The 27,130-nt window shown below is 36.1% G+C and overlaps 1 protein-coding gene across 1 annotated transcript; it reads left to right on the top strand.

Moving 5' to 3' along the window:
* On the top strand, window positions 1–25,181 carry TMEM244 (transmembrane protein 244). The gene is made up of 7 exons (XM_064596965.1): window positions 1–33; window positions 7,520–7,614; window positions 12,127–12,249; window positions 13,779–13,852; window positions 17,336–17,461; window positions 19,024–19,068; window positions 21,048–25,181. The coding sequence occupies exons 1-7, from the start codon at window positions 1–3 to the stop codon at window positions 21,140–21,142; spliced, it is 591 nt and encodes a 196-aa protein (XP_064453035.1). The 3' UTR covers window positions 21,143–25,181.
* The last annotated feature ends 1,949 nt before the right edge of the window (window positions 25,182–27,130 follow it).

Below are 27,130 nucleotides of genomic sequence, written 5' to 3'. Positions count from 1 at the left end.
ATGGCTCTCCAGACCAGAGTCGCTCCGAGCAAGGTAAGGAGGAATGACTTCTTTGCATTGGCTTTCAGTTACTGCCTCGCACTTGTGTAAGCAAATCTGTTCTATAAATGGCCTCTCGGTCAGTAGGCAACTTGTTTCACTTTTGGCTGGGAGCTAATGCAGAGAACGTTCTGCAGTATTCCTTGCGCCCGCGGTGAGGGTGGCAGTCTAGAGACACCCGTGCCCAAGAAAAGATTCTAAAGCGTTCAGATAATGGTCATTTAGGAGACGCTCTCACTCACAGGCAAACCTAGTATTAACACCTGCACCTCTGCTCTGGGGTTCTGAACTCATGACAGTTCGTCCTTCCTCTTTTGGGGGCAGGGGATGGCTTTAATTTTTCCAACTTCTAAAAGACGTGCAAGATTTTAAAGGAAAAGTATTGGAACACTTTAAGCTGGTCGTTTGTTAGTTTCTTTTTCCCTTGAGGCTAGTGTTAATAGTTATGTTTTATTTCAGTATAAAAATACCCCTTAAAAAAAAAAATCAAAGCACCTAAAACAAGGAAGTATGCAAAGCCTCAAAGCAGCTGTGTAAATTCACACAGGCTTTGGGCCTATAAAGATCTAGCCTTAAGGGAATGACACTCTGGCAAGTCAGATTTTTACTTAAAAATTAAATTATGTTTTATGAATTAGTGCTCCATTCGCTTTAATAAAATATCAGCACTGTGCATGTTTCCTCGAGATTTTTCTGCTCACTGCCATCATCACAACATACATCATCAGTTAGAAATGTTAAGTATGGCAACAGCTAAGAAAAATTTTCTAGGTCAGTGAAAACATTATTTCAGGGAAAATATTTTTTAAAAATATTTTTTTTAAGAGCTTATTTTTAAGAGCTTTTAAACTATTCATAATTTATATATAGTTTGGGGAGTGAAGGAGCAATAATAACTTTTACTGGAGAGAAAAAAATTTAAAGGTAATATCCTTTCCCTTAAGTAGCTTACATAAAGAATGGGGACTCTATATTTAGTTTGGGCTTACACACACACACACACACACTCTCTCTCTCTCTCTCTCCTTCTAGTGTAAATATTCAGGTAATTGCTGTAGGTCTTCACTTTTTTAGAATCCCAGGGCTTGGGCGCCTGGGTGGCTCAGTCGTTAAGCGTCTGCCTTCGGCTCAGGTCATGATCCCAGGGTCCTGGGATCGAGCCCCATGTCGGGCTTCCTGCTCAGCAACGAAGCCTGCTTCTCCCTCTCCCACTCCCCCTGCTTGTGTTCCTGCTCTCGCTATCTCTCTGTCAAATAAATAAATAAAATCTTTAAAAAAAAAAAAAAAGAATCCCAGAGCTTTTTGTGTAGAATCACAACCATAGAACATTAGGCCAATAGTGAATACGTTCAAAATAGGTGAGTTGTTGAAAATCTGGTCTCATGATACATCCGTGTAAGTTATGAGTTAACTTTCCTTAAGTCCTTTTTCATTGTCAATATCATCATCACAGAAACTGTTCAGATGCTCATAAATTAATAGTAATAGCAAACGTGACCTTTATCCAAAGAGAATTCCAAGGCTTAACAAACATTTATTGAGTGTATGCAATGTGCCAGGCATTGGGCTAATTAAATCCCCCCTGTCTCTATACTTTAAATGAGAGAAAAGCTGACTCAAGGGAAAGAGCCATGGCCAAAGGCCATTTAATTAATTTGCTGCTGGGGAAATAGCACAGGAACTGGGAAGAAAGCCCAGGTATGAGGACTGCTAAACTGTTGTTCAGAATACAATGTATTGTTGTTCAGAACTCCAGTAGGATGCACATTTCATAACTACATTGAACTAATGCAAAGTTACAATTGTAAAACAAATGTTGAATTTAAAAAATCACAAAGACACACTGCAGTCCTGCATGTGGTTGTTGCCATGAACTAGAGAATTTCATCCATACAGACACTTTTGGAAGGAACCACTATCAGAAGGCTGGATTGTGCACTGTGGTCCTACAAGTGAGAGAGCCATATTTCATGATTTCTCTGGAGTTGCCCAAAGAACTACAAAGTAAGCTTTCACATGGGGAGTAATAGGGCAAGTTATTATCTGTTGAGTACATAAAGTACTTAATGCTAGGGGTTTTACACATGTTCTGAATACAAAACCCCCATGAGATTTTACCTCTATTTTTATAGATGAGTAAAACAAAACACAGAATAATTGACCAAGGTCATAGACTTGCCGGTGAGAAACTGGGAAAGAAACCCTAGTGTATCTGACCCTGGAGTCTACCTGTTTTACAAATAGACTATGGTTCATACTGAAGTGAAATTTTATTATTATTTTTACTTCTCTTCACTCATCATTATTCAAAATATATTTATTGCCTGCTTATCAAGAACTAAGCAATAGTTTCGAGGCTGGAGAATTAAACATGATTAAATCCATGTCTCTCTCTTTGAAAGGGAAACCTCTATAGATAGGTATGCTACAAATAATGTCATCAGACGTGTAAGAAATATGCACAATGCTATGGGGGCTGAAGAAATAAGAAAGGATTGATTCTGTCCTACAGTAGGGGATGGAGTGGTGATATGATATATGAGCTAGACCTTGAAGAATATACATATATTTGCTCTGTAGTGAAGGGTAATGGGAGCATTCTGCTCTGCAAAATCACATAAGGGTTTCCAGTTTTCGTAGAATAGAGAAAGTTATTATAAAAGGACTAGACCCAGAATTCCCATAGAGGAATTCTATAACTCCAAAGATCATATACTCCTAATGCTACTTAAATTATTTCTGAGTATAGAAAAAAAAAGGCACAGATACTTTTATGAAACAAAAATTACATTGTCATCTAAACTTTATGAATATAGTACAAAAAATAAACTACAGCTCAATCTTATTAGGACTATAAAAGTAAAAATCTAAAATAACATACATTATGAACAAGTAATGTTTATTCCTAAAATGTAAGGGTGGTTCAATATCAGATAATCCACTCACATAATTTACCATGTTTGTAAATCTAAGTAGAAAATTGTAGAATCATCTTCATAGATGCTGAAATGGCCTTCGACAAAGGTTAACAACCATTCCTGATTAATACTGAATAAAATAGGAAATGATTATTTCTTCTTTGGTAATAATATATATCTATAACAAGAAAAACACAAACACACACATTGCAGTCCTAAAGCCAGTATATTTCTTGATGGAGGATGTTAGAAGCATTCACAGTAAGGCCAAGAACGAGGCAAAGATACTAACTCCACTACAAAATAAATTATTATTTTTTAAATATTTTTTATTTAAATTCAGTTGATTAACATATAATATATTATTGGTTTCAGAGGTACAGGCCCGTGATGACAGGTGCTCATTATATCACATGCTCTCCTTAATGTCCATCACCCAGTTATCCCCTCCCCTGACCCCCCTCCCCTCCAGCAACCCTCAGTTTGTTTTGTATGATTCAGAGTCTCTTATGGTTTAGAGGTACTAGCCAATGCAATCAGATTACAATAAACAATGGAGCCATAAGAATTGGAATAGAAGAAGTGAAACTATATTTACAGATGATATTGTAGTGTATTTGGGCAATCCAAGAGAATCAATAAAAACACTAACATAATGAAAAATGATTCTGTAAAGTGACGGAATGTTAAATTAAAAACAAAAACCAGAAGTCTTTATGTACATAAACAATAGCTAGTTAGATGATACCACAAGATAAATCTTCTGTTCCACTAGTAGCAAAAGCAGGATTTATTTAAGAATAAACTTAGCAGGAAGTGTGTTAAAGGTGTGTGAGGAAAAATTAAAATACCTTTGAAAGATACAAAAGTAAATTTGAATAAATTTGGGGATCTTGTTTATTTTGTTTTTTGGATAGCAGGAGTAAACATTATAAAGCTATCATTTATTCGCATCTTAATAATAAATTTAATATTATCCCAATAAAAATAGCATAAAGTTGTTTTTTGGAGCTATTCAAGTAGATTTTGAAGTTTATTTGGAAGCAAACATAAACATAAAACATAGCTACAATATCCTGGGGCGCCTGGGTGGCTCAGTTGGTTGGGCAACTGCCAATGGCTCAGGTCATGATCCTGGGGTTCTGGGATCGAGCCCCGCATAGGGCTCCTTGCTCCTCGGGGAGCCTGTGTCTCCCTCTGCCTGCCACCCCCCCTGCTTGTGCTCTCTCTCTCTCTGTCAAATAAATAAATAAAATCTTAAAAAAAAAAAAAAGAGAGTGAGCTTTTCTGTTCCCTTCAACTAGAAAAGGAGCCTAGTGAACATATTGAAATTTGAAATACAATTTAGAGTACTAATCCTACAAATAATATTTTTATAGTTTGCAGCATCTGCCATAGCTATAGATACGATGACTAGACTGATGGTCTCTTTAGTTCTTCTAATGGGGGTGGGGAGACTCTGTCCCCCATAGGATTTGAAGTGCACTTCGTTAGACTTGGAATTATCCTTTAAGATAACCTGGGATCCATGCATGGGATTCAGAGGTTCTGTGAAAACATTGAAATTGCACACAACATCCTGTGTATTTGTAAGCATATCTATTTTTCTGCATAGTCCATAGTTTACATTAGACATTCCACATAATAATGAGCCCCTAAGGGTTAAAAACACCATTGCCTTATTTTACAGATAAAAACATTACTCAGAGTTACTTGCCTACAATCATACAAGTTGTGATTGCTAGAAACTAGGTCTCTTTCTTTCATTAAAAATTTATAAAATACAGAAAAAAGGGGGAGAAATTACCAATGATTTCACCAGGTAAAGACAGACAACTTTAAGAATTTTCTACTTCCTACCAGAAATATGTATTTAGGCTCAGAATCACACTTTTGAAAACTACGTATTGATATATTGCTTCCTCTTAGACTTGTACTAAATTCTACTCACACCAGCAGTCTAGAATAATGTCTATTATATTCACCAGAACAAGTGATTCTTTAAAAAAAAAAAAAAATCTTGCCTACAGGAGAACAATAGTGTCTTATTGTTTCAGTGTACATTTCCTAATTATCAGTGAAGTAAAAGATTATATTTGTTCATTCCGGTTGGAAATCTATCTCTCATCCTTCTTGCCCATTTTAGTCAGGAATCCAGTTCTCCCAGCTGTTCACCCTCTTCCCATTTAGAAATTCTACCCCAGGAGGAAACTATAGGAGAAACCTATCTTCTGTTTTTCACCTGGACTTGTTCCTACATCCTCAGTAGGCTCTACCCAATATCTACAGAACCCTAATATCCAGATATGGAATGTGAGGAATTTGCACTTTCTACATGCAAGCACTTGGTATTTCTTAAGAATAATAAAAAAAATTTTTTAAGATTTATTTATTTGAAAGAGAGAGAATGAGAGAGAGAGAGCACATGCGAGGGGGGAGGGTCAGAGGGAGAAGCAGACTCCCTGCTGAGCAAGGAGCCTGATGTGGGACTCAATCCTGGGACTCCAGGATCATGACCTGAGCCGAAGGCGGTCGCTTAACCAACTGAGCCACCCAGGTGCCCCAAGAATAATAAAATTTGAGAACCACTTACATACAGGTCATGTGAGCTGATTTAAATATGAAGAGTGTGGACCATTATGATTCTTACTAACAGCTCTATGTCATTGTGAAACCAAGGTTCTCTCCCTTCTGTGAAGTAGTTTTGCCCTCATAATCTGAACCACAAAATTTACTTTCTGACTTGGAGTTTATAAACTAGATATAAAATTGCAACTTTTCCATTGATCAGCTTTTGTGAATATCACTTCATTTCTCTGAACCTCTGTTTCTTCATCTGAAAAGAGGTGATTATTATCCTAGCTCAATCTTACTGTTTATTTTGAAGGGTGAGCTCATCTGTAGAGGTATACTTTAGACAGTCATGTAAATATTGGATATATTGATTTGTTCTAATTGTTTACTGTGTGATAACTTTGGGCACGATGTCAACACTTGATAACTATCTGGTGATTGATTACTATCTTATTGTTCAGCAAAGATTGCTCTTATATGAGGTGGTGTTCCGTGTGGCCTGGGCTCTGATCTGTCATAATGGATACTCCTTAACTCCTGTGCAGGCTGAAAATCAGCCATGCTCTCTCAATCCTTAAAACTGTAATGAGTCAGTCAGTTCATATTCACTGAGAACCTACTGTGTGCCAGGAACCAGACTAGACACTGTGATACATTAGTGAGCATAAAGGACATGCCCCATTCCTCCTCTAGATAAAATGGGCTAAGTATCATAGAACAATTAGACCCCATATCTTTTAGCCAATTGCTTGAAGAAATACCATAAAATATGTGGAAGACATCCCTCTGGGGTGTTATGAAATGATACAACAAGAAAAATTTAAAAGGTAAATGAAGAGAAGGATCAAAGGTAGCTATTGGGGTGCCTGGGTGGCTCAGTCATTAGGCACCTGCCTTCGGCTCAGGTCATGATCCCAGGGTCCTGGGATCAAGCCCCGCATCGGGCTCCCTGCTCGGCGGGAAGCCTGCTTCTCCCTCTCCTGCTCCCCCTGCTTGTGTTCCCTCTCTCACTGTGTCTCTCTCTGTCAAATAAATAAATAAAATCTTAAAAAAAAAAAAAAAAAGGTAGCTATTGACTCCAGAAGAATGGAATGAATGTGAGCTTTTCCTTTTTTTTTTTCCTTAAAGATTTTATTTATTTATTTATTTATTTATTTATTTATTTGAGAGAGAGTGAGTGAGAGGGAGAAAGAATCTGAAGCAGACTCTGCACTGAGCACAGAGCCGGACGTTGGGCTAGATCCCACAGCTGCAAGATCATGACCTAAGCCAGAACCAAGAGTTGGACACTTAACTGACTGAGCCACCCAGGTGCCCCAAGCTTTTCCTTTTTTTAATTAAGCCCAGAGTTAGAAAGTGGAGGAGGGACAGTAAAGTCTCTTCCAGACCAAGAAGGCACTTTGAGACCAACAAACGAAGCAAGCTACTCTATATACCATTTACACAGAGTTTTATTCAGGGTAACTTACTGACAGTGGGGATCAGGTAGATAATGATCCAGGTGCCACACTGCTATTCTCCACCACGTCCAGATCTTAACACATGGATTTTATAGAGCAAAGGGCAGTTATCTAAAGTGGCGCCATTTGTGCATCAGCGGGGAGATCCGAAAAAGCCTTCCTGCATTCTGGTCAGAGCATAGGTCAACCTCCATGGGGCCGGGAACACACAGCCCCGAGGGTGGTCATTGTGTGGGCATGAACAAGATGGAGAGCCAAAGATGGAGTCAGTATTGTCAGCTGACACCAGCTGACTAGTGTAGGACTGGTGTCCTACACCAGTCAAACCAGTTTGGAAACTGGCAGGAGAGTTGAATGAGTTATGCAGCTGGGCGCTCAGACGCCACGAAATCTCTGAAACACCACCTGCCGATAGTAGTTCTGGTTTGGGCGATTCTGAGACCCCAAACTAAAAGAATTTTATTCTTTTTTAGTAGGTGTAGTCCTTTCTTAATTTCAACTCATTAAAAAAAAATGCTTTGTGTTTAGGGCAGTGAAAGGAGAGCTGACATCACAATATTTTGCATCAAAAAAGATGACAGTGTAAAACAACTTTTAGCAGACAGTGTTTTTGAAAGCAACTTGTAAAGTATTTACCAGATCCTACATTTGCACATTTTGCAGACTTGGGCATATATATTCTACTCTCAAAATAGTTTTGTTATTATGCACAAATAAAACAACATGGGAGCTTTTTAATAAAGAAATTGCATTTCTAATGATCTGTATTTGCATATGATAAATCTCCAGTCATTATCACACTCTAAAATATTAACATCATCAAATATCCAGTTGGGTTCAAATAGCCAAATGTCATTTTTTTTTACACTTTGTTTGGTTCAGGACCCAAATATGTTTTTTAAAGGAGTAATAAAAATTTTGGCAGTTGCTAAATATCTAGACTTCTACAAATTCTGATTCTTATGTATTAGTTTTTCCTAAAGTACAATAATAATCGTATCATAAAGAAGTTATATATTCAGTCATTTGGGTAGCATTATTAAGTATCTTTCTTTTGGTAATTGAATACAATTTTTTTTTCTGTCTCTGCCACTAAATAAAGGTATGACCTTGGGCCATTCACTCAACCTAGTCAAGAAATCAGTTTCCATCATTGTTTTCCACCATTCCATTCATTTCCATGAATTGACTAGTCAACATTCTTTTATCGAGAGCCTAGCAGGTGGGAGGCAGGACAGCACATGACAAAGAAGAGCTTTGACATCCTGCAGCTCTGGACTGGAGCCCTGCCACATACAGGCCATTGAGCTAGGTTTAACCTCTCTTGCCTCAGTTTCCAAATCTGTGAAATGCAGAGAATAGTTACCCATACCCAGAAAGTTTTTCATGTGTGCACATAATGATGGGGTATGGGGAAAGGTGGATAAATTGAGAAATTATGGTTATAGTGCTTGACACATAGTAATCCAACAATAAATAGTAAATAGAGTTAGACTGTCAACCGTTTGGGACAGGGTTGAGGGGATGAGGCCAGAAGGAAAGGCAATGGCAATGGTTCGAACTACCTCGTCTAATGAAATGGCCCTTAGCCACACATGGCTACTGAGCACTTGAAAGGTGGCTAGTCCAAATTGAGATGTGTTGTAAGTAAGTACTCTAGGTTTCTAAGATGGAGTATGAACAAAACCCATAAAATATCTCATTAATAATTTTTAATCTTTAGTATGCATTGAAATTATAATATGTTGGATATACTGGGCTAAATAAAATATGTTATTAAAACAGCACTATGTACACTCCCCAACCAGAGCTCCCTGTATTGTAGCTATCTGTTTATTCATCATTCTTGTGTTTAGCTCAGTGGTCCTCAAAGTGTGGTCATAGAAACAGAAGACCCAGCATCCCCCTGGGATCTTGTCAGAAACACAAATTTCTGGGTCCCACCTCAGACCTACTGAATCAGAAACTCTGGGACTGCGGCCCAGAAATCTGTATTTTAACAGGCCCTCAAGGTGAGTCTGATACTTATCCATTTGAGAAACACTGCTACACTGAGTTTCTGGGCTTGGGACCACATCCAGTTCACTCTGCATTGCCACTCAGCCCAGTGATTATTTGTCAAATGAAAAAAATGGATGAATGAATCCTGATGACTGTGGGGCCATAGGAGGATATCCAGCAGGGGAATGTCATGGTCTGATTACCTTTTAGAAAGTTACTTTTGCAAGCTGTGTAGAGTATAGATTATAGGAAGAAGTTACTAGAGGCAACTGAATTTGCCTATTGGAAAATTATTATTTGAAAAATCTAAATATATTATTCAGGTGGAAAAACAGGTAATTATTTTCAAAAATTATGCCTTGCTTTTCAAAGTATTTCTTTTAAAATAACTTTAAAATGTGTAATTCTATTTATATATAGTGTTTTGTAAATTTGGGGGGAAAGTAGACATACCTATATGTAAAATTTGTCAATAAATATGTTCTCCCACGAATTATGATTTCATTTTTTTAAAGAATAGCTACAAATGTCTTACACATATTAGTATTTGTGTGTTTTCTAAGGATGTATCACAATCCTGTTTAGATTATAAAAGTGAAATTTTATAGCAAGTGAATATATTTAAAATTATTTAAATTTTAATATTAACATAGAAATAAAAATAATTTCATGTTTGACTGTATATTAGTATAGAGACTATATATTATTTATCTTATTTTAGATTGAATTGAAATGAAGCAGTCATCTAGAAATATTTCAACTAGAGGCTATTAATGCTCAAATTAAAAGAAAAACAAATTGATATTGATATATAGAATAAAGAGTAAAGCAATCCCAAAGACACATGACCCTTAGGAAAATTTTAAGGCTGCAGAAGCACCAATGTTGTTCCCTATCACATACTCATCTTCCATCAGCAGATTCTTTTATCCCCACAGTTGGGAAGAAATTCAACCAACTTAAATGTGGGCACAATAGTTGGACCTTCAACTCAGGTAAAACTTTCACATATTCTCTTGACCTCTAAATAATCTTCTCTACAAATCAATGTTTCCATATTGGTTCCACCACTTGGAAGACACTGTGAGTTGTCTACCTTGTAGTAGACCCTGCTCCCCTTTTTCCTTCCTTGCTAATAATCGCTAATAATTCTTATTTTATAGCAGTAGGTGCCGAGCCCTGGGAGCAGCGTCCCAATGTTCTAAACCCATCATGGTAGACCCCTTTACTCTTTGTCTGCAGTTGTTCAGGAAGTGAGGACATGACCCCAAGTGATGGTCAATGAGACATATTGGGACATCTGATGAGGGTTTCTGGGAAGTTTTTATTCTCTAGTAAGAGAAAGAGAGCTGTGAGAAGGTCTCATCCTTTTATTTCTTCTCTTAAAAAGGATTGTGTCAGCCATCATGAAACGACAAGGCTATCCAGGTCTTAAAGAAATATTGAGGTGTTAAGGGTACAAACTTGCAGCTAGTAGTAAGTCCTAGATATCGAATGCACAGGATAGAGAATATAGACAACAATATCGTATTATAATCATCAAACTTGCTAACAGACTAGATCTTAATTGTTTCAACCGCAAAAAAGAAATAATTATGAGACAGGATGAAGTGCTAACTATCACTACAATGGCACTCATATTATAGTATATAAATGTATCAAATCAACATGTTGTACACCTTAAATTTACACAAATTATATGTCAAATATACTTCAACTAAAAATAATAAAATAAAATAAATGAATAAATAAAAGAATGAGGCTACGAAGAGACTAAGGGTCATGAGGGAGGGGCGATTATGCAACCTGGAGTGGGAGATCCTGAAGGGCAAAGGGGGGATGAGAATGATGGGTAGAGGGAGAAGAGACTTGGCAAAGGGGAGACTACAGACAAAGAGTAGGAGGGGCTAGGGATGGGATGGGTGTGGGCAGGGTGGGGGCCTGGGATTCTGAAGGTGCTAGAACCCTTTAGTGCTGATTTCCTCCGGTTCTCTTAGGCCAGACAATCCACCCATTTTTAGATAGTTGAAAGAAGTAAGTTCTTGGTAAGTCTGTAAACTTGGTCCATTCATCCAAATGGCTGTGGTGTGCTCTATGCTCTCTTCTCTTCTTGCATCTAGTGGGAGGCTCTTCTGTACCCAGGCCAATTAAAAGATTTGGTAAATTTGGTGAATTGGTCATTCAGAGAAAATGAATAATGCTGAAGTGTTAAAGTGTTGACCAAACAAGAAGACTTTTAAAAAGATAGAAAGGGAAAAGAATAAACTGGGAAATTTCCATGTGAAATGCTGACATTTTTATTATATTCATAAGAATATATTTCAAAAGATGAATAGTGAGGTTCAGACATTTTCAATTGTTTATTGGCTTTTTAAATGTTTATTCATGTGAACCGCCTATTTATATACTTTGTCCATTTTTCTCTTGGTTTGTTTGTCTTTTTTTATTTGTATGTGCTTATGTATTGTGGATATCAATCCTTTGCTCATAATATATATTGCAAATATTTTCTCCCATTTTACTTCTTGGCATTTAAGCCTTTAATCCATTTCAAGTTTATTTTGGTGTCTGGTACAAGACTGGAATCTAATGGGATTTTTCTGTCTAGAAGTTAGACAATTTTCACAACACTGTTTGTTGAGTAATCCATCTGGTCCCCATTAATCTGCAGTGCTTCCTTCAAAAGTCTCATTTGTGTCAGAGGCCATTTTAGGACTGTCTATTGTGTTTCAGTCAGTTGCTCTGTAAATTCTTGCACACAGGTTTAGTTATTACTGTCTTATTATGTACTTTTTTGTTCACGCTTTTCAAAATTTCTCAGTTGTTCTCCTATTTTGACTACTATGATAGCTGCGATTTAAGGTCATTTTGTCAAATTAAATTGTAAACTTTTAGTGTGTAGGGAGTGTGTTGTGGTAGATGAAAGATAAGTGATAGGGATTTTTGTACTGCATTAATCCTCGGTGCAAATGTGGACCATGCCAGGCTTTCCAGTCAGAAAAGCTCTCATTGTGGACTTGGAAGTCCTTCCCACCCCCTGGGTCTCCAAGCAAAACAAAGCGAGCCAACACTATTGAGGGCTCATCCATCGTCTTTTGTTTGTCAGGCTTGTTACCAACAACCATGTGAAAAAGCCCAGGCTCTTGGTGCTCACGCCTGTGTTCTCCACAGCGTGTTTTGCAGAATCTTCTTATATGTGTCATCCTCTTCTACACCATGTACTATGCAGTTCTGAGCATGTGCTGCATGATGTTCAAGTAAGTTGCCTTCAAGCAAAATTAAAAAGCTAAGAGTGAATATGAAAGGAGTTTATATTTGATACTTGACATGCCTTTATGGAATAGAGGATGCAATGTTTTAAAAATGGTGTATTTTTGTACCTTTTTAAAGGAAAGACAGCAAATGTGCCATCTTTGAAAATGATCAAAGCAACAATCATGAAATGATGTGGATAGATAGGACCAGACAGGACCGTTCTCTTACTTCTTCGGAAGATGGTGATGGAAAAAAAATGAAGCTCTTACTCCCTGGGCTGATATTGAAGCAGAGCAAATTTGAATTATAAGGGAATTTAGAGATAATCTATATCAAATTTAAATATTTTCTGATATGTACTTGAAATATCTCTTGGACCCAAGTCAGGAGACCTAACTTCTGGCCCAGGTTCTTACTAACTTTCTGGGAACATCTTAACCAAGCCATAGAGCTTCTCTTCATTGTCCTCATTTGTCAAATGGAAGTAATTGATCAAAAGAGGGTTATTATGAGGACGAAGTAAAATGTGTATTTTCAGTGATATTTCTATGTAAGTGTGAGGCATTTTTTTTTCAGGTAATTTTTTTGTCTGGCTATGGTTGACTTTTGCCTCTACAAATTTAGGTCGCCAATACATTGATTGCCTTGAAATACATCATGAAGATTTACAAATAATTTCTAAGAAGTCGAGTGTTGATATAATTTAATTTTATTGTGCAAGTGAGGAGTTAGGACCCTTTGATTTCAATATGCAAATTAGTAACCAAAAATAATTATCCCAACTTTTGCAATGGGAAGAATGTTATTCAGCATGCTTGCAGGCAAACCCACTGAGGAAGCATCTGCTGCTCACACACAATCTCAGCTGTTCCTGGGACTGGAGATGGTGAGGCCATGCCTGGAGCAGGGAAGAGCTAAGAATCTTCAGGGCTGATTTCAGGGATTTGTAGTTAATGTGAGTCAGAGGAGAGGAATTTTAAGTTCTTGGGCCTTAAAGCTCCAGGAGGCAGCTAACTGATGGACCAGCGGCACACAACTACGAACAGGCACAGTAGAGGGTGTGTATTTATAGACTCAGATTTTACAACAGGAAGAGAGCCGAGAGATTAACCTTTTCAATTTACAAAAAAGACACTGAAGTTCAGCTCCAAATGGAACTGACTTGCCCAAATTCACAGTTTCCCAACACCATCAGGTTTGGAACCTGGGTCTGGTTTATTTCTGTGCGGATGCTCTTGCCACAGGATTAGGTTGCGTTCTCCTCCCACGTTTGATGGAAAGGACTTTCAAGATGACAGCTAAGGGCTAAAACACAATGAAGTCCACTTGGGGGACTTAACTGGACAAATAAGACAATGTGGATAAAAAGATTATTTGGCTGCCAGGCAAGTCAGCCAGCTTCTAAATGTGCCACAATGTGGGAAAAGCTAATGACTTACCATGTGAAAAGCGATAATATTCAAAGCCTTGATGTGCGAAGTTATGAACTGCCTCCCCCGGAGTAAACTATTTTCATTTGCAACATCTTCAGGGTGTATGAGTTGGATGTCCTGGCACCATTTGATTTCAAAACAAACCCCTCATGGCTCAACACAAATAATAAAGGTAATTGGTTTTAATTTCCAACTTTGTCAATTAGTGAGTTAAATGCCTCAAAAAACAAAATAGTTTTTGTTTTATAAAAATTTACAACATATCAGGCCTTCCTCTCAGCCATCTGTATCTTATATCAGACTTCAAAAATTAATGTGGAAAAATGCCATCACAAATTTTAAAGTGGCTATTCGTGAAAGATGGGATAGAATGGAACAGTGGAAAAATTGAATAGAATTATTATATATTATATATATATATTTATTTGGTGATCTTGTAGGTAAATTTTTTGCACATTAAATATTTTTCAAAGATGAGGAAGAAGACTGATTTAATATATTAATGTAGAGAAATTCTCATGAGATATAGCATGGAAAATGAAGATGACAATTGTGTTTGTGTAGTGTAATTATTCATTTTTGTAGAACAGAGTAAAATACATGGTGTCAGTGGTAAGAAATCTGGAGAATTATGCAACAAACTGTTCTCTCCCAGCTGGGATGACAGAGGACTTTCATTTTCTGCTTTGTACATTTCTGCTTAGTTTGATTTTTCTTTCGAAAATAGGAAAAAAAAAAAAAAATGTTCCAAAGGAAAAGTAATATGTGAGAGTACACTAAGAAAAAATTTATCTCTTTTAAATTCATAATTTTGGTTGAAAAAATAATTATTAATTAATATCTACTACATTCATTAGCCTTATGTATGTTAATAATAACAGCTACTTGTATTGAATATATGTCAAACATACTTGTTTTGGGGGGATTTGTGGTGAGTTCATCTCATCTTTAGAAAAATGAGATTTTAATGTTATTTTCATTATAAAATAATACACATAAATTAATGAAAGCTTATAAAATACCTATAAGTAGGGAGGAGAAAAAGAAGAAATTCAATCACAAACTTACTTTCTAAACATAATTATTCTCAACAGTCTGTTAAATTTCTTCCTACTCTTTTTTTTTTTTTAATAAATTGTGGATTTTTTAAACGTTACAATTCGTTAGAAAACCACTGGACATGTTTTTTTTGGAACAAATATGCAAATATACAAAAATTGCCTCAAGCCAGAAAAACCAGATTTTTGAATATGACTTGTACAGGAAACATGGTCAGTCAAAATTACGGAATTCAAATTAAAAAGCTTTAGAACAACCCCCTCAAATGGGTAACCTTGTTTGGTGCTATTATCGACTCAATTTTGGGTAGACAAAGAATATGTTAGGAAAAAGAGACTTTCATTCTAATGAGACACAAGAGGTCCAACAATCTATCTTAACTTTCTCTTTATGTGCTTTCCTATTGAAGATAGAATTAACTTATTTTCTATCAAAACTGTCCACAATTGATAAGGAAATAGTCACAGTAAAGAATTAAGTAAGGGCAGTATGTGTGTTTTTTGGGAGGGTATTTAAAACTCAACTGTTACTATTTAATTCTTGCCTTTGGGTTAGTCAATGAAAGATAGGAATGACACAGCTTATTGGAGAGGCTGTGTTTTTACATAGTGGAGATTAGTGAAGATCCCCAGGAAGCCTGGCACAGTTTATATCATTCTCTCCTCTCACAAAACACTAACATTGTACAAAGATATCAATAAAACCTTAGCCTATTAGATCTTTAATTTTGGGCTTGAGGAGATAACTGCCATAACTCTTCAAAGTTGTTACTTTGAGAATTTAGACTTTAATCTTGGAGATAAAGTATAAGAGTAATCTCAGAGCCGTGGGCATGTAGTTAAGGTCAAGTTTCTTGTCTGTTTCAATGATTTTTGTCACCCAGGAGAGTAGGTTTAGCAAGGACACTGGAAAGTTTAAGCCTAGTTAAAACATTTTGATTACTAATATCTTTCTTTTGCATAGCAGAAAATAGATTACAAATTGCTTTCATTTTAAATTAAAATCCTCCCAACAATTTCTTGAGGTAGATAAGATAGCACTCCATTTCCCAGTTATAGAGAAAAAAGCAAGACTGACCCAGAGGTTAAAATTGTACTCAAGGTTTTATAACTCCTAAGCTCTAAGGCAAGACTATAACACTGGTATCCTGACTTTAAATTTTGTACTACTTCTTTTAAATCATGCTTTCTTTCATATTATAAGCAAAGCATAAGCCTTTTTTTTTTTATCAATATAGGCAAATACAACTTGTTCAAGACTAAAATCAATGTCTCCAAGCAGCTGCAAGTTAACCTATAAAATCTGTCAATGCTGATAAAAGAGGCATCTTTTATTTCGCTAGAATAATCTGGAGGCTCTGAGAGCCACTGACAGAGGTAGAGGTGGACATGTGGTGAGAAGAGGTGGGGTCAGTGTGATACAGCAATGCAGTTCCTTCCACAGCCTCGATTTTAGGGAACAGGACATGCTGAACTGAACTTTGTTCCCATATGATAAAAAAAGGAGTTGGTATGAATTCGCCCTTCAACTTTTTGAAACCCGGTAAGTGAAATTAAACCAAATTGAGGAGGAGAAAGTATAAGGCCTTTCAAAAGAATGGCACTTGGGACTTGCTCACTTGGTTAGTGCCTTGTTCAGCATGAGACAATCACTGGCTTGCTGGTTAATAAATTACCTCTGCATGATATGATATAATGTGATTATTTTACATTTTGCTTTGAAAAATGGAGAGTTTGCCTGTCTAGAGTCATTGACTCCCGAATTTTAAGAACATACTAATCATTTGCTGAGTTTTTGTTTAAAAAGAAATGAAAGGTAATGTTTACAGAAAGTGATATCTTTACAAAGGGACCTTGATGGTATGTCACATGTATTTGTCACATATGTTTGACGGATCTCTCCTTCGAAACCACTGTAGTCTTAAAGATCCACATCAAAGACAAGAGGCAAAAGGTTGACCCTTCACACGTTCAAGGCTTTTAGAGATTTGTGGTCCTGACCTGTAAGTAACTAGCTCCTTATACATGTTTGGGGAGACCACTCTGAGACAACGGGGTGGTTTAGAAGAGTGCCTCCATCCACACAAGTCCTTTCATCCATTGTTACCAGTTATGTGTCCCAGATGACTATCTGAACATGCCATTTTATTATAAAGTCACGAAGGAACTCATTTCCAAGTAAGGCAATAACTGGGACCAGAGAAATATTATAAGTCATTGAACTCTTACATTTCTTTTTTTCATTTCTGAAAACTCAGAACTGAATTTTTCATTAGTTTTTAATATATCTTAAACAGAGAGTTGCAATCCAATTACAGATCAGCAGGTATTGGTTACAGGGTAACTTTTCCTTATTGTATTTTACTTTTAAAGTGACAAGTACAAAGAATGTGAAACAAATTATATACTGTTATTAGAGACAGAATATGTTAAAAAGTTCTCATCCAAATTTGGAAATTGTTAAGAGATGGGATATTTTGAAAATTCTTACCAAAATTTCTTCGCAGAGTAAGTTGTAATGGTCCTGTTACTAATTGTGTTTCAAAACTGTTAGTTTCTCTAGTTCCAAATAACTATATTCTTCATTCTATTTGCAGTTCTTCTAGTCTCAACACAGGTCACCTACTTTGTTTGCGGATTGCTTTTCATTCTGGTTGTAGAAGAATGGGTCTGGGATTATGCTATTTCAGTCACTATTCTTCATGTTGTCATCACTTCCACTGGTAAGCAAAATAAAATAAACAAAGAAAATATATTAAATCTGAGTTTGTACCTAAATTGCTTCACAAGAGTAAAACTTTGTTATATGCATATTGTCCTCTGATGGCTTAAGCATAAAAACTGATGATGCTAGTTCTCCTTCCCTCCCCTCACTTCTCCTCCCCCACTAAGTTCTTCTACCACTTCCTGGGAGGGGTTTTGATTGGCTACATCTTCTGATTCAAAACTACTGAATGTAGATGTTTCTTACTCTCCTGTCATGTTCAACTTGTCATCAGCTTGTAAAGGGTTTGCCTCCATTCAGAATACTCTTCTTCCAAAACCCTTTCTTGAGGTGGAAATTGAACAAAGGCTAGGAACAGGGCCCTGAGGAAACCCATCCTGGCAGGCTTGCAAACTTCCCCATAATAGTTATTCTACCAAGAATACCACATTCTTAAACTAAGGGGTTCTGTTTCTACCTGTGATCTTTGGAGTCAAAAGAAAATGAATTCAAATTCCAGTTCTACCTTTTTAATTAGGTGTGTAGTCTTAAGGGAAATCACAACATCATACACATTAGTTGCCTCCTCTATGGAGCAGGGAGACCTAAGGACCTTTTGATGAGAATGAGAAATTGTCTGACATAGTGGCTAAGCATATAATAATTACTCAGTAAATGACAGTTTCATCCGTTCTTTCATTCATCCATTCAAAATTTACTCCTCTATTATAACTTTTCTCCTTTCCCATCTTCCATTATTAAAAAAAAAATACTAGTCAAAGAATGGGTGGGAATCAACCACAAGTTATAATACAAAGTTATTATTATTTATTAACAACTTAAACTACTCTTATTTTTTTTTCAGTGCTGTGATCTTTGTCAGTCTCCAATTTAAGAATACACAATTTCCAAAGGAATTGTTACATCCTAGCGTCACTGTTATTAGAGAATGCTAGTATATCAGTCTCCTTGTCTCCAGACACATGCCCTCCCTTAGTAACTTTCAGAACCACTAAACCCCATATCTCAAATTCTCAATTTTACTTTGGGGCTAAGTTTACATGGAAGACAGCCATGGGAGAGTTGCAAAAGGGCTCTGGGTCATAGGGTGGCTGAATCTTCAAGGTTGAGATAAGCAATATGTACCAGACCCAGAAAAGTTACAGGGTAATTGTCTAACACATGGCACATAGAAAATACTTAAGAAAATACTTTAAGTTGAATAGAATTGAGTTCAGGGTGCAGTGGCTCAGAACTCCAGAGAAAGTCAGGTATCAAGGATTCGGGATGGCCTTAGGACCATCTGTTACATAACACTCAAATCAATTCTGTGAGCTGACCCAGGAAACTGACAGTTCATAACATGTTTCCTAGAAGAGGAGTTTCAGGTATCTGACTTAATAAATGACTTTGTAAACTATGATCTAAGTACAGCTTTGGGGCTACCTGATTTCATGAATGTGAATAAAATTTCTCTTTGTCATGTGGATATGATCTGACCAAACAGAAGTATTTCTTCATGTGGAAAAAATAATGCGTATTTTTAAAATGAACAACACCACTTTTTTTTTTCTTTTTCAGTTATGTTGGAGTTCCCCTTGACATCACATTGGTGGGCTGCTTTAGGTATATATGCATGATACCCAAATATATTATACACATATGTTTATGTATCATGTTCAACATAAATACTTATATATAAAGTGGGGTCATCAAAATATTTTTTATGTGGGTCAGGTAATTGGACTAGAAGACTGCTCAAAGGGTTCATCACTCTAAAACTGCATGGAATAAAACACTGGATATATATTTGTGACATATTCTTTTGGTTCTCTTTCAACATGAATGGCATTACTATTTTTATAGTAGCATTATTTCATTTACTTTTTTCTTCCCACAAATGGAACAACTGAATTCATCAATTTTACATCTAGTAAGAAAACTAACCCAGTTAAAGCGGACTTTTCTAAAGCTTTTTCTTTAGCTTAAGCTAGGTATTGACTACAAATATTTTTACATTTCCCCTTTTCAGTAAATTTGGCAATAATTTTTATTTAAGTATTGTCATGCTTAATGATGAGAAATGGAAATGCAGCATTTCACCACATTGTTTTCCCCAAAGCCAAATTATCTGTTTATAGTATCAGTATTATTTATATTACCATTAGCTCCCTTCATTACAGGTTAATTTTCCACTTCCCTTACATATCCGTAAGTCTTAGTGTGTACTCTTTTCTAATATTGTTTGGTTCATACAGAAAACACATGTAGAAAGTACTGATATTTTATTTTGAATGACACTTTTCAAAAATGCACATTTTTAATGAATCAGAAAGAAGATACCTGAAAGATGTGCTATCAGTATAAGTAGAAATGATCTTTTCTCTCTATGAAAAACAACAACTTGGGCGCCTGGGTGGCTCAGTTGGTTAAGCGACTGCCTTCGGCTCAGGTCATGATCCTAGAGTCCCGGGATCGAGTCCCGCATCGGGCTCCCTGCTCGGCAGGGAGTCTGGTTCTCCCTCTGACCCTCCCCCCTCTCATGCTCTCTCTATCTCATTCTCTCTCAAATGAATAAATAAAATCTTTAAAAAAAAAAAAAAGAAAGAAAAACAACAACGTATCCCTTGGATTTTCTTCACAATACCACAAAATTTACTAAGCCCTAGGCAATTCAGTCACATAGCCCATGCCACCTCGATGACAAGGAGAGTCAGGGTTGGCATCCTGGAATGGCCAAAAGAATTTGCTAAAATAGTTGGGTCACTATTTCAATTTCAAGAACTAGGGTTGGATTACGCAGAGAACGGTTGCCAAATGATGTTTGAGGTAACTTTCTTTGATTTTTCTTTGAGTTAAAAAACTTAGACACAAAATAGTAGTGGCTAAACATCTTGGAAATTCTATCTCATGGTTTCGCACTGGTTGTGCGTCTTTGTGTGAGGAAGTTGTGCGGTCCTGCCAAGCCTCTGATCCACTAAGGGCTCTTACCTCAGGGACTTTTACCTTTCATGAGAGTTACACTGTTATCGTCATACAAGGAATAACAGATTTATGAAAGCCCTGTTAGGCTAGATTAACATTTTAAAACGAACAAGAATCTTGGGCCAATGAAAGAGCTAAAGGCATTTTCATATAACCAAATAGCTCAGGTAGGTAGACTTCTGTTTTCAAAATCTTTTCTACACTAAAAAATATTTTCCAAGTTAGAGGAGAGCATATTTTCCTTTTATAATTAGAGAGAAAATACCTTATAAAATATTTTTAAATAACAACAACACAAGACAAATGGCAGGTCTGAAGAGCTAAAAGAATTGAGAATTGTAAAATCCTTGGCATGTGCTTTGACTCCATTGCCTTTGAATTTCTGAGTTTTAAGAGAACCATGCATCTATTCCCTGAAGGAAGTTTTGAATTTCAACAATTTATCAGCACAGAATATATACCTACTGTTTCTTAGCTGAATCTATAAACTATCCTATTTCAAATGCTGTGTCAGTTTCAGGAACATTATTTTAGTTGTGACAATTGTTCTTATTCATAATCTCACCAATGAATTATTCATTATTGGTAGTTAACCAAAACTTCCCTTTCATTACTTGCAGGATCCGGCTTAATTTCAATGATATGTGGAGGCCAGGCTTTCGCATACTGTTTGTTCAAAGACAACTTTATCTATCCAGATCTGGATGAGTTTTAACAGAACAGCTGAATTAATTCGCCTCAGACTTTCTATATTATTATATACATTGTGTCGCAGCTAAATTGTATTTTTTTGTTCACACCGATATGCAAGGTTGAATTTATTCTAGATACTTTATAACCATAAAAAGAAAACGAGGTGTTAGTGGAGAGCAGAAGAATCCTAGGAAGGTATTCATGAGCAAAATGTTGCCAAACTCATAAAATGCATTGTTTACCAAAGTGTATTTGATAGAACGCTAGTTCTGTAGCATGTGAGTAGTACCACGCAAGGAAAAAAAGTTGCATGTTTAAGTATATTTGTGGATTCCTGGGTTTATGTAAAACAGACGTTTATTTTAGGACCTCTCAGAACCTTCAACGTACTACTGTGAACAGGGCATCTCAAAGCAGCAGTACAAATTATGCACCATTTTGCAGCTGTATTTGACCCAGGGACACACTTTAGAATATGCTGATGTATCATGTGGAAAGTATAACATAGGTGAGAGCGGAGTTAAAACTGTTACAAATCTCTATAAGCAGAATTAGATTCTATTACTGTTCCATAGTGTTGTTTCTTGTAAAATTATTGCCTTTTTAAAAATATTAGTGTCCATTTCCTTCCTTAGACTATGTTCTTCTAACATAGTGCTTCTCAAAATTTAGTATGCATTTTGAATCACCTGGAAAACTTGTTACAAGGCAGATTTTGGTTTAGAGGGGCTGGGATGAAGCCAAAGATTCTGTATATCTTTTTTTTTTTTTTTTTGAGATTTATTTATTTATTTTAGAAAGAGAGAGACAGAGCACAGGGCGAGGGGCAGAGGAAAAGGGAGAGAATCCTCAAGGCAACTCCTCACTAAGCATGGAGCCCAGTGCGGGGCTGAATCCCATGATGCTGAGATCATGACCTGAGCCAAAACCAAGAGCTGGGCGCGTAACTGACTGAGCCACCCAGGTGCCCCTAAAATTCTGTATATCTAAAAATTCCTGGAAAATGCCTGTCTGGTCCATGAACCACAGTTTGAGTAACAAGGTCTAAGTGGTTGGGACCAGATATTTTTTAAGGTTATATAGCTCTGTACTGCCAGTCCTATGTTTATTCAATAAATGTTTGTTGAATTAGATTAAAACTGAGGCGAGTTACACCTCCATAATTGTCTTAAATATTTACCACTTTTAAATGTAGTTAAAATACCTTTTAATATAAAAGAAGTGCATACCAAGGTTACAACTAAAATATAAATATAGGAAAAAGGATAGGAAAGTAACATTCACCACTTCCCCTCCATCCATATATTCCCACACACAAACATTTTTGGGAAACAATTAGAAACTAAATTAAACCAGCTCTGGAATTTTTTCCTAGATGACTCTTTTTACTCTAAAAATCTCTTTCTTTTGGGGTGCCTGGCTGGCTCATTCAGTGGAGCATGTGACTCTTGATCTTGAGGGTGTGGGCTCGAGCCCCATGTTGGGTGTAGGAATTACTTAAAAATAAAATCTTAAAAAAAAAAATCTATGTTTTCCATAAAGATTTGCATCCAACCACTAAGAAATGTCATGCTAATTATATGTATTTCAGGTAACCTTCCAAAAACTACTTTGTGTTGACCAGTTACTAGTTAGATAATTCAAACTTCTCATGCACATGTAAGTTTGAAAATAATGATACTCTCTTCCTTGCTTCTTTCTCACATGTACTTATTTCCACAAACTTTTGTCTTCCACCCATTATTCTCAATTTTCCCATTACTTTCCTCCAAAATATTTAGTCATGGAAGTAGCAAAATATGTAACTCACTAAATCAGTCAAAGGATTGTAAATTCCTATTATTAATAAAGACTTTGTGTCATCTTTAAAGGAAGGCAGCATAGGACAGCTATGAACAGGTCAGCATTATGATCTTTGATTCTCTAATTAAAACCCCACTGACAGCATACAGAAAAGAGTGTCTTGTTAGATATATAACAAAACTCAATCCTGCTGTATGAAAAATACAAATATCAAACAAATCACTGATGAGAAAGTTTGACCCTATAGAAACTCACACATGGAAGAGATTTACAGAAACATTAAAACTGCCTAAATAAGTTTGATAATTAAAAAAAGATTTGGTTGATTAAGTACTTTTTAATATACTGAGAATTAAGTTACACTAGTAAATTAGAATAACAATTTCTCCAGACTCAGAAGACCATAATATCTTGTCATTCTGTAGTGTAGCTTAATTAGCATGTTTATTTCTAGGATTAGGAATCCATCTGCTCAGGTAATTACTATTGTGTGAATCCTTCTCTTTATTTTTTTTTTCTCCTGATCACAAGAATAATCTGTGATTTTCTTCTCTTACTCATTAAAGTGATTATCATTATCTATTTGATGACACCATTTGGCACACAAAAATTAAAAATACAATTAGAGTACATATTTTAGCTTAAATATATTGTAAATCAAACATAGCAAATAATAATCACTTTAGCTTTTATTGCTTTGAACTGTATATTAACTCAAAGACCAAGAGTCATGCCCACTTAACATACTTTTCCAGTGTCCCTCACAGAATCATAAGAAGATGAAATCCTACCCAGTATTTTGATGCATATTTTTGAGGCAGGACTGAATTTACTTACATATTTTTTTAAAAGGTAATACTTTTATGTCATGCACAACCTTCCATTAATATCCCTTCCATTACTATACCATTGTGGTATAATGTAAATCAATTTGCATATTCCTTTAATAATGTTATTATTTCCCATATGAATGAAAAATATCTTTACTTTTGCTGACAATGATCCCAAAATATATATATAAGGACTATTTTCATAGCTCTAGTGTAAAGATTAGGCTCCTATCTACAATTTAATGGGCTTTATTAAGCCAATGTACCCCAGTAGCTGAATTGATAATTTCAAAAGCTGTTTGCTATCACTCTAAAGCAGTAGGGATTATTCTATAGACATGCAAACAGGGGCACCTGGGTGGCTCAAGTTGTTAATATCTAACTCTTGCTTTCAGCTCAGGTTCATGAGTTCAGTGTCATGATCTCAAGGGCATGAGATTGAGCTCCATGTCAGGCTCTGCACTGACCATGGAGCCTGCTTAAAATTCTCTCTCCCTCTGCCCTTCCCCTCCTCTTACCCTCTCCCTCTTAAATAAATAAGTAAGTAAGTAAGTAAATAAATAAATAAATAAATTCTTTTATTTAAAGGAAATGTTAACATATATACTACGAGATAGAGAATTTTATGACAAACATCCTAAGGAGAAACAAAGGCATTTCCTAAAATTGTTGCTCCATAAACTTTGTAAACCTGAATTGCTAGGCAAATAAGTCTATAACAAGAACATCCATAGATATGTTTGTGGTAAAAATCTCAGAAAAGGGAAGAAACACAATTTGGTTCATATGAAGATAATCTAATTCTTCTACAGAAATTTCCTACTGCAGAAAAAGGCCTCATAAAAGATGTAAAAATTTAAGAATGTTTCACATTTTTAATAGAGGACAATAAAGTTACAACTTTTCCAAGCATTATGCTTTACTTACCTTAGCGTTTCTTTTAGATTTTCTTTTATTCTATCTAAATGTTCTGGTAGTTCAGTAACAAGAGGACCAAAGCATCCTTAAAAACAGAGTTAATTACCAACTGACTCTCTTGATGAAGAATATTCACTCTCTCCCATATGACCAATAATTCAAATAGGAAGGAATTAAAAATATTACCCCAATAATTACCTTAAATTAAATATTTAATAATTTAATAATAATAATTTAATAATAATAATAAATAAAAATATTTAATAATTACCTTAAATTAAACCTGCACAAAGTATCAGTTTGTTAATCTAGCTGATATCATAGTTATTTAAAACCGAACTCATCTTACTATTCCTGTATATCTCTTATATATTAACACTCTTAGAAATTATCACTGTAATATATTATTTATTGTTCAAAATAGGAAAATATAAAAGTTTTGAAGAAGACAATAAAGATCATTCATAATCTCAATTTAGTATTTGTGTGTGTGTGTGTGTGTGTGTGCAATATAAGTGAATAAAAATTTATATAGCTATTTCTTTTTTTAAATTTTATTTAATTTGAGTTAGAGAGCGTGAGCAGGTTGGGGGTCAGGGGGGCAGAGGGAGAGGGAGAAGCAGACTCCCTGCTGAGCAGGGAGCCCGATGACGCAGGGCTAGATCCCAGGACCCTGAGATCATGAGCTGAGCTGAAGGCAGTTGCTTCACTGACTGAGCCACCCAGGTGCCCCAACAGCCATTTTTTTATTATTGATGCTTAAGTTCTTTATAATTCTCTCTTACATTAAGTAAATAGATACACCTTCACTTGCATTCACAGGTATTTCTTTAAAATGGGTCACTAGGAGTGAAATTATTAGGTCATATGGTATAAATGTCTTTGAATTACTGAAAAATATTTCCAAATTGCCATTCAGAAAGTTTGAACCTATTTATTCTCCCACCAAAAGCCCTATTTTACTAACTCCTCCAACACAAAAATTGTCATTTTTACACTATTAATATGTGTCTATTTTACTATACTCCTCCTACACAGTCCCTATTTTACTATAGTCTCTATTTTGCTATACTCTTCCAACCCCAAAATTTTCATGTTTACACTATTAGTATGTGTCTATTAAATGACATTTTTACAATGCATATCAATACCTCAGTTATTACAACAAAATGATTTCTGTCACTGAGACCTAAATTAAGATGGTCAGGAAGCCAATTCTAATTTAGAGGAACTTAATTTCATCCTACTTCTGGAGTGGCCTTTAACAACAAATATAGATCAAATGCCTACCTGGTACAGGACATCAGTTACGTGGCCATCTATCCTTTCATTCAACCAGCCCACAAATATTTTTGCTAAGTTCTGGGGCTGTCATGCCCGGCACTAGAAATGATCAAATGCAGCACAGGTAAAGCAACATACTTAGTACTTGTTATATCTTTAACTGTTGTTGGGTAGATGATGGGAGGTAATAGAAGAGATTTAATCTATTTGATGACAGGGTTATGGTTTGTTCAATGTCATATAGCCAGCTCCTAGAATAGAGTTTGGGATGTATCAGACACATCATGTGCAGATAAATATTTGTTAAATGAGAAGAAAAAAACAAGTTTATTTCAAATTAATTGCATGTTGGAAGACTCTGGGAACGTGTCCAACAATGGCACACCTGGGAGGTGACTGATCGTTGTACTGATCCAGCCAAAGTCTTTAGTGTCAAAAGGAAAAGACATGCACAGATTGCCCTTGGAGAAAGAGGATACCCAGTAGCAAGGGAATGAAATGTTTAAGCTGAACATAATTGGACACATTACACCTTCACAATACTCATGTTAGAGCAGACTCAGAAAAACAACATTTTCAACTCCCAAGGTATTGGTGAGTAATGTGTATTTTATACAAGATTTTGGGGGGCAGATGGAGAAGAGGGTTATATTTCACTCACCATAGTGCACTTACTCATCTCCTCTTTAGACATCCTGGCTTTCTTCCCTATCTGCTGCCAATGACCATGTCTCTCTCTGCTTCCTCACCTTCTCTCCACATAGCCTCTAAAAATGCCCGATATGCCAGTCAGGTTCTGACCACAGTGAATATATATCAGTAACCAAAATAAAATCTTTTTTTTTTTTATTCTTATGTTAATCCCCATACATTACATCATTAGTTTTAGATGAAGTGTTCCATGATTCATTGTTTGTGCATAACACCCAGTGTTCCATGCAGAACGTGCCCTCCTCAATACCCACCACCGGCTAACCCATCCTCCCACACCCCCTTCCCTCTAGAACCCTGTTTGTTTTTCAGAGTCCATCGTCTCTCATGGTTCGTCTACCCCTCCGATTTCCCCCACTTCATTCTTCCCCTCCCGCTACCTTCTTCTTCTTTTTTTTTCTTAACATATATGGCATTATTTGTTTCAGAGGTACAGATCTGAGATTCAACAGTCTTGCACAATT

Source organism: Mirounga angustirostris, unplaced genomic scaffold, assembly GCF_029215605.1.
Source record: "Mirounga angustirostris isolate CCGP_5_RB_7025 unplaced genomic scaffold, mMirAng1.0.hap1 SCAF_8, whole genome shotgun sequence".
NCBI classification, from domain to species: domain Eukaryota; kingdom Metazoa; phylum Chordata; class Mammalia; order Carnivora; family Phocidae; genus Mirounga; species Mirounga angustirostris.
The sequence above is the reverse complement of the archived record's forward strand: the minus strand, read 5'-3'. Positions and strand labels throughout refer to the sequence as shown.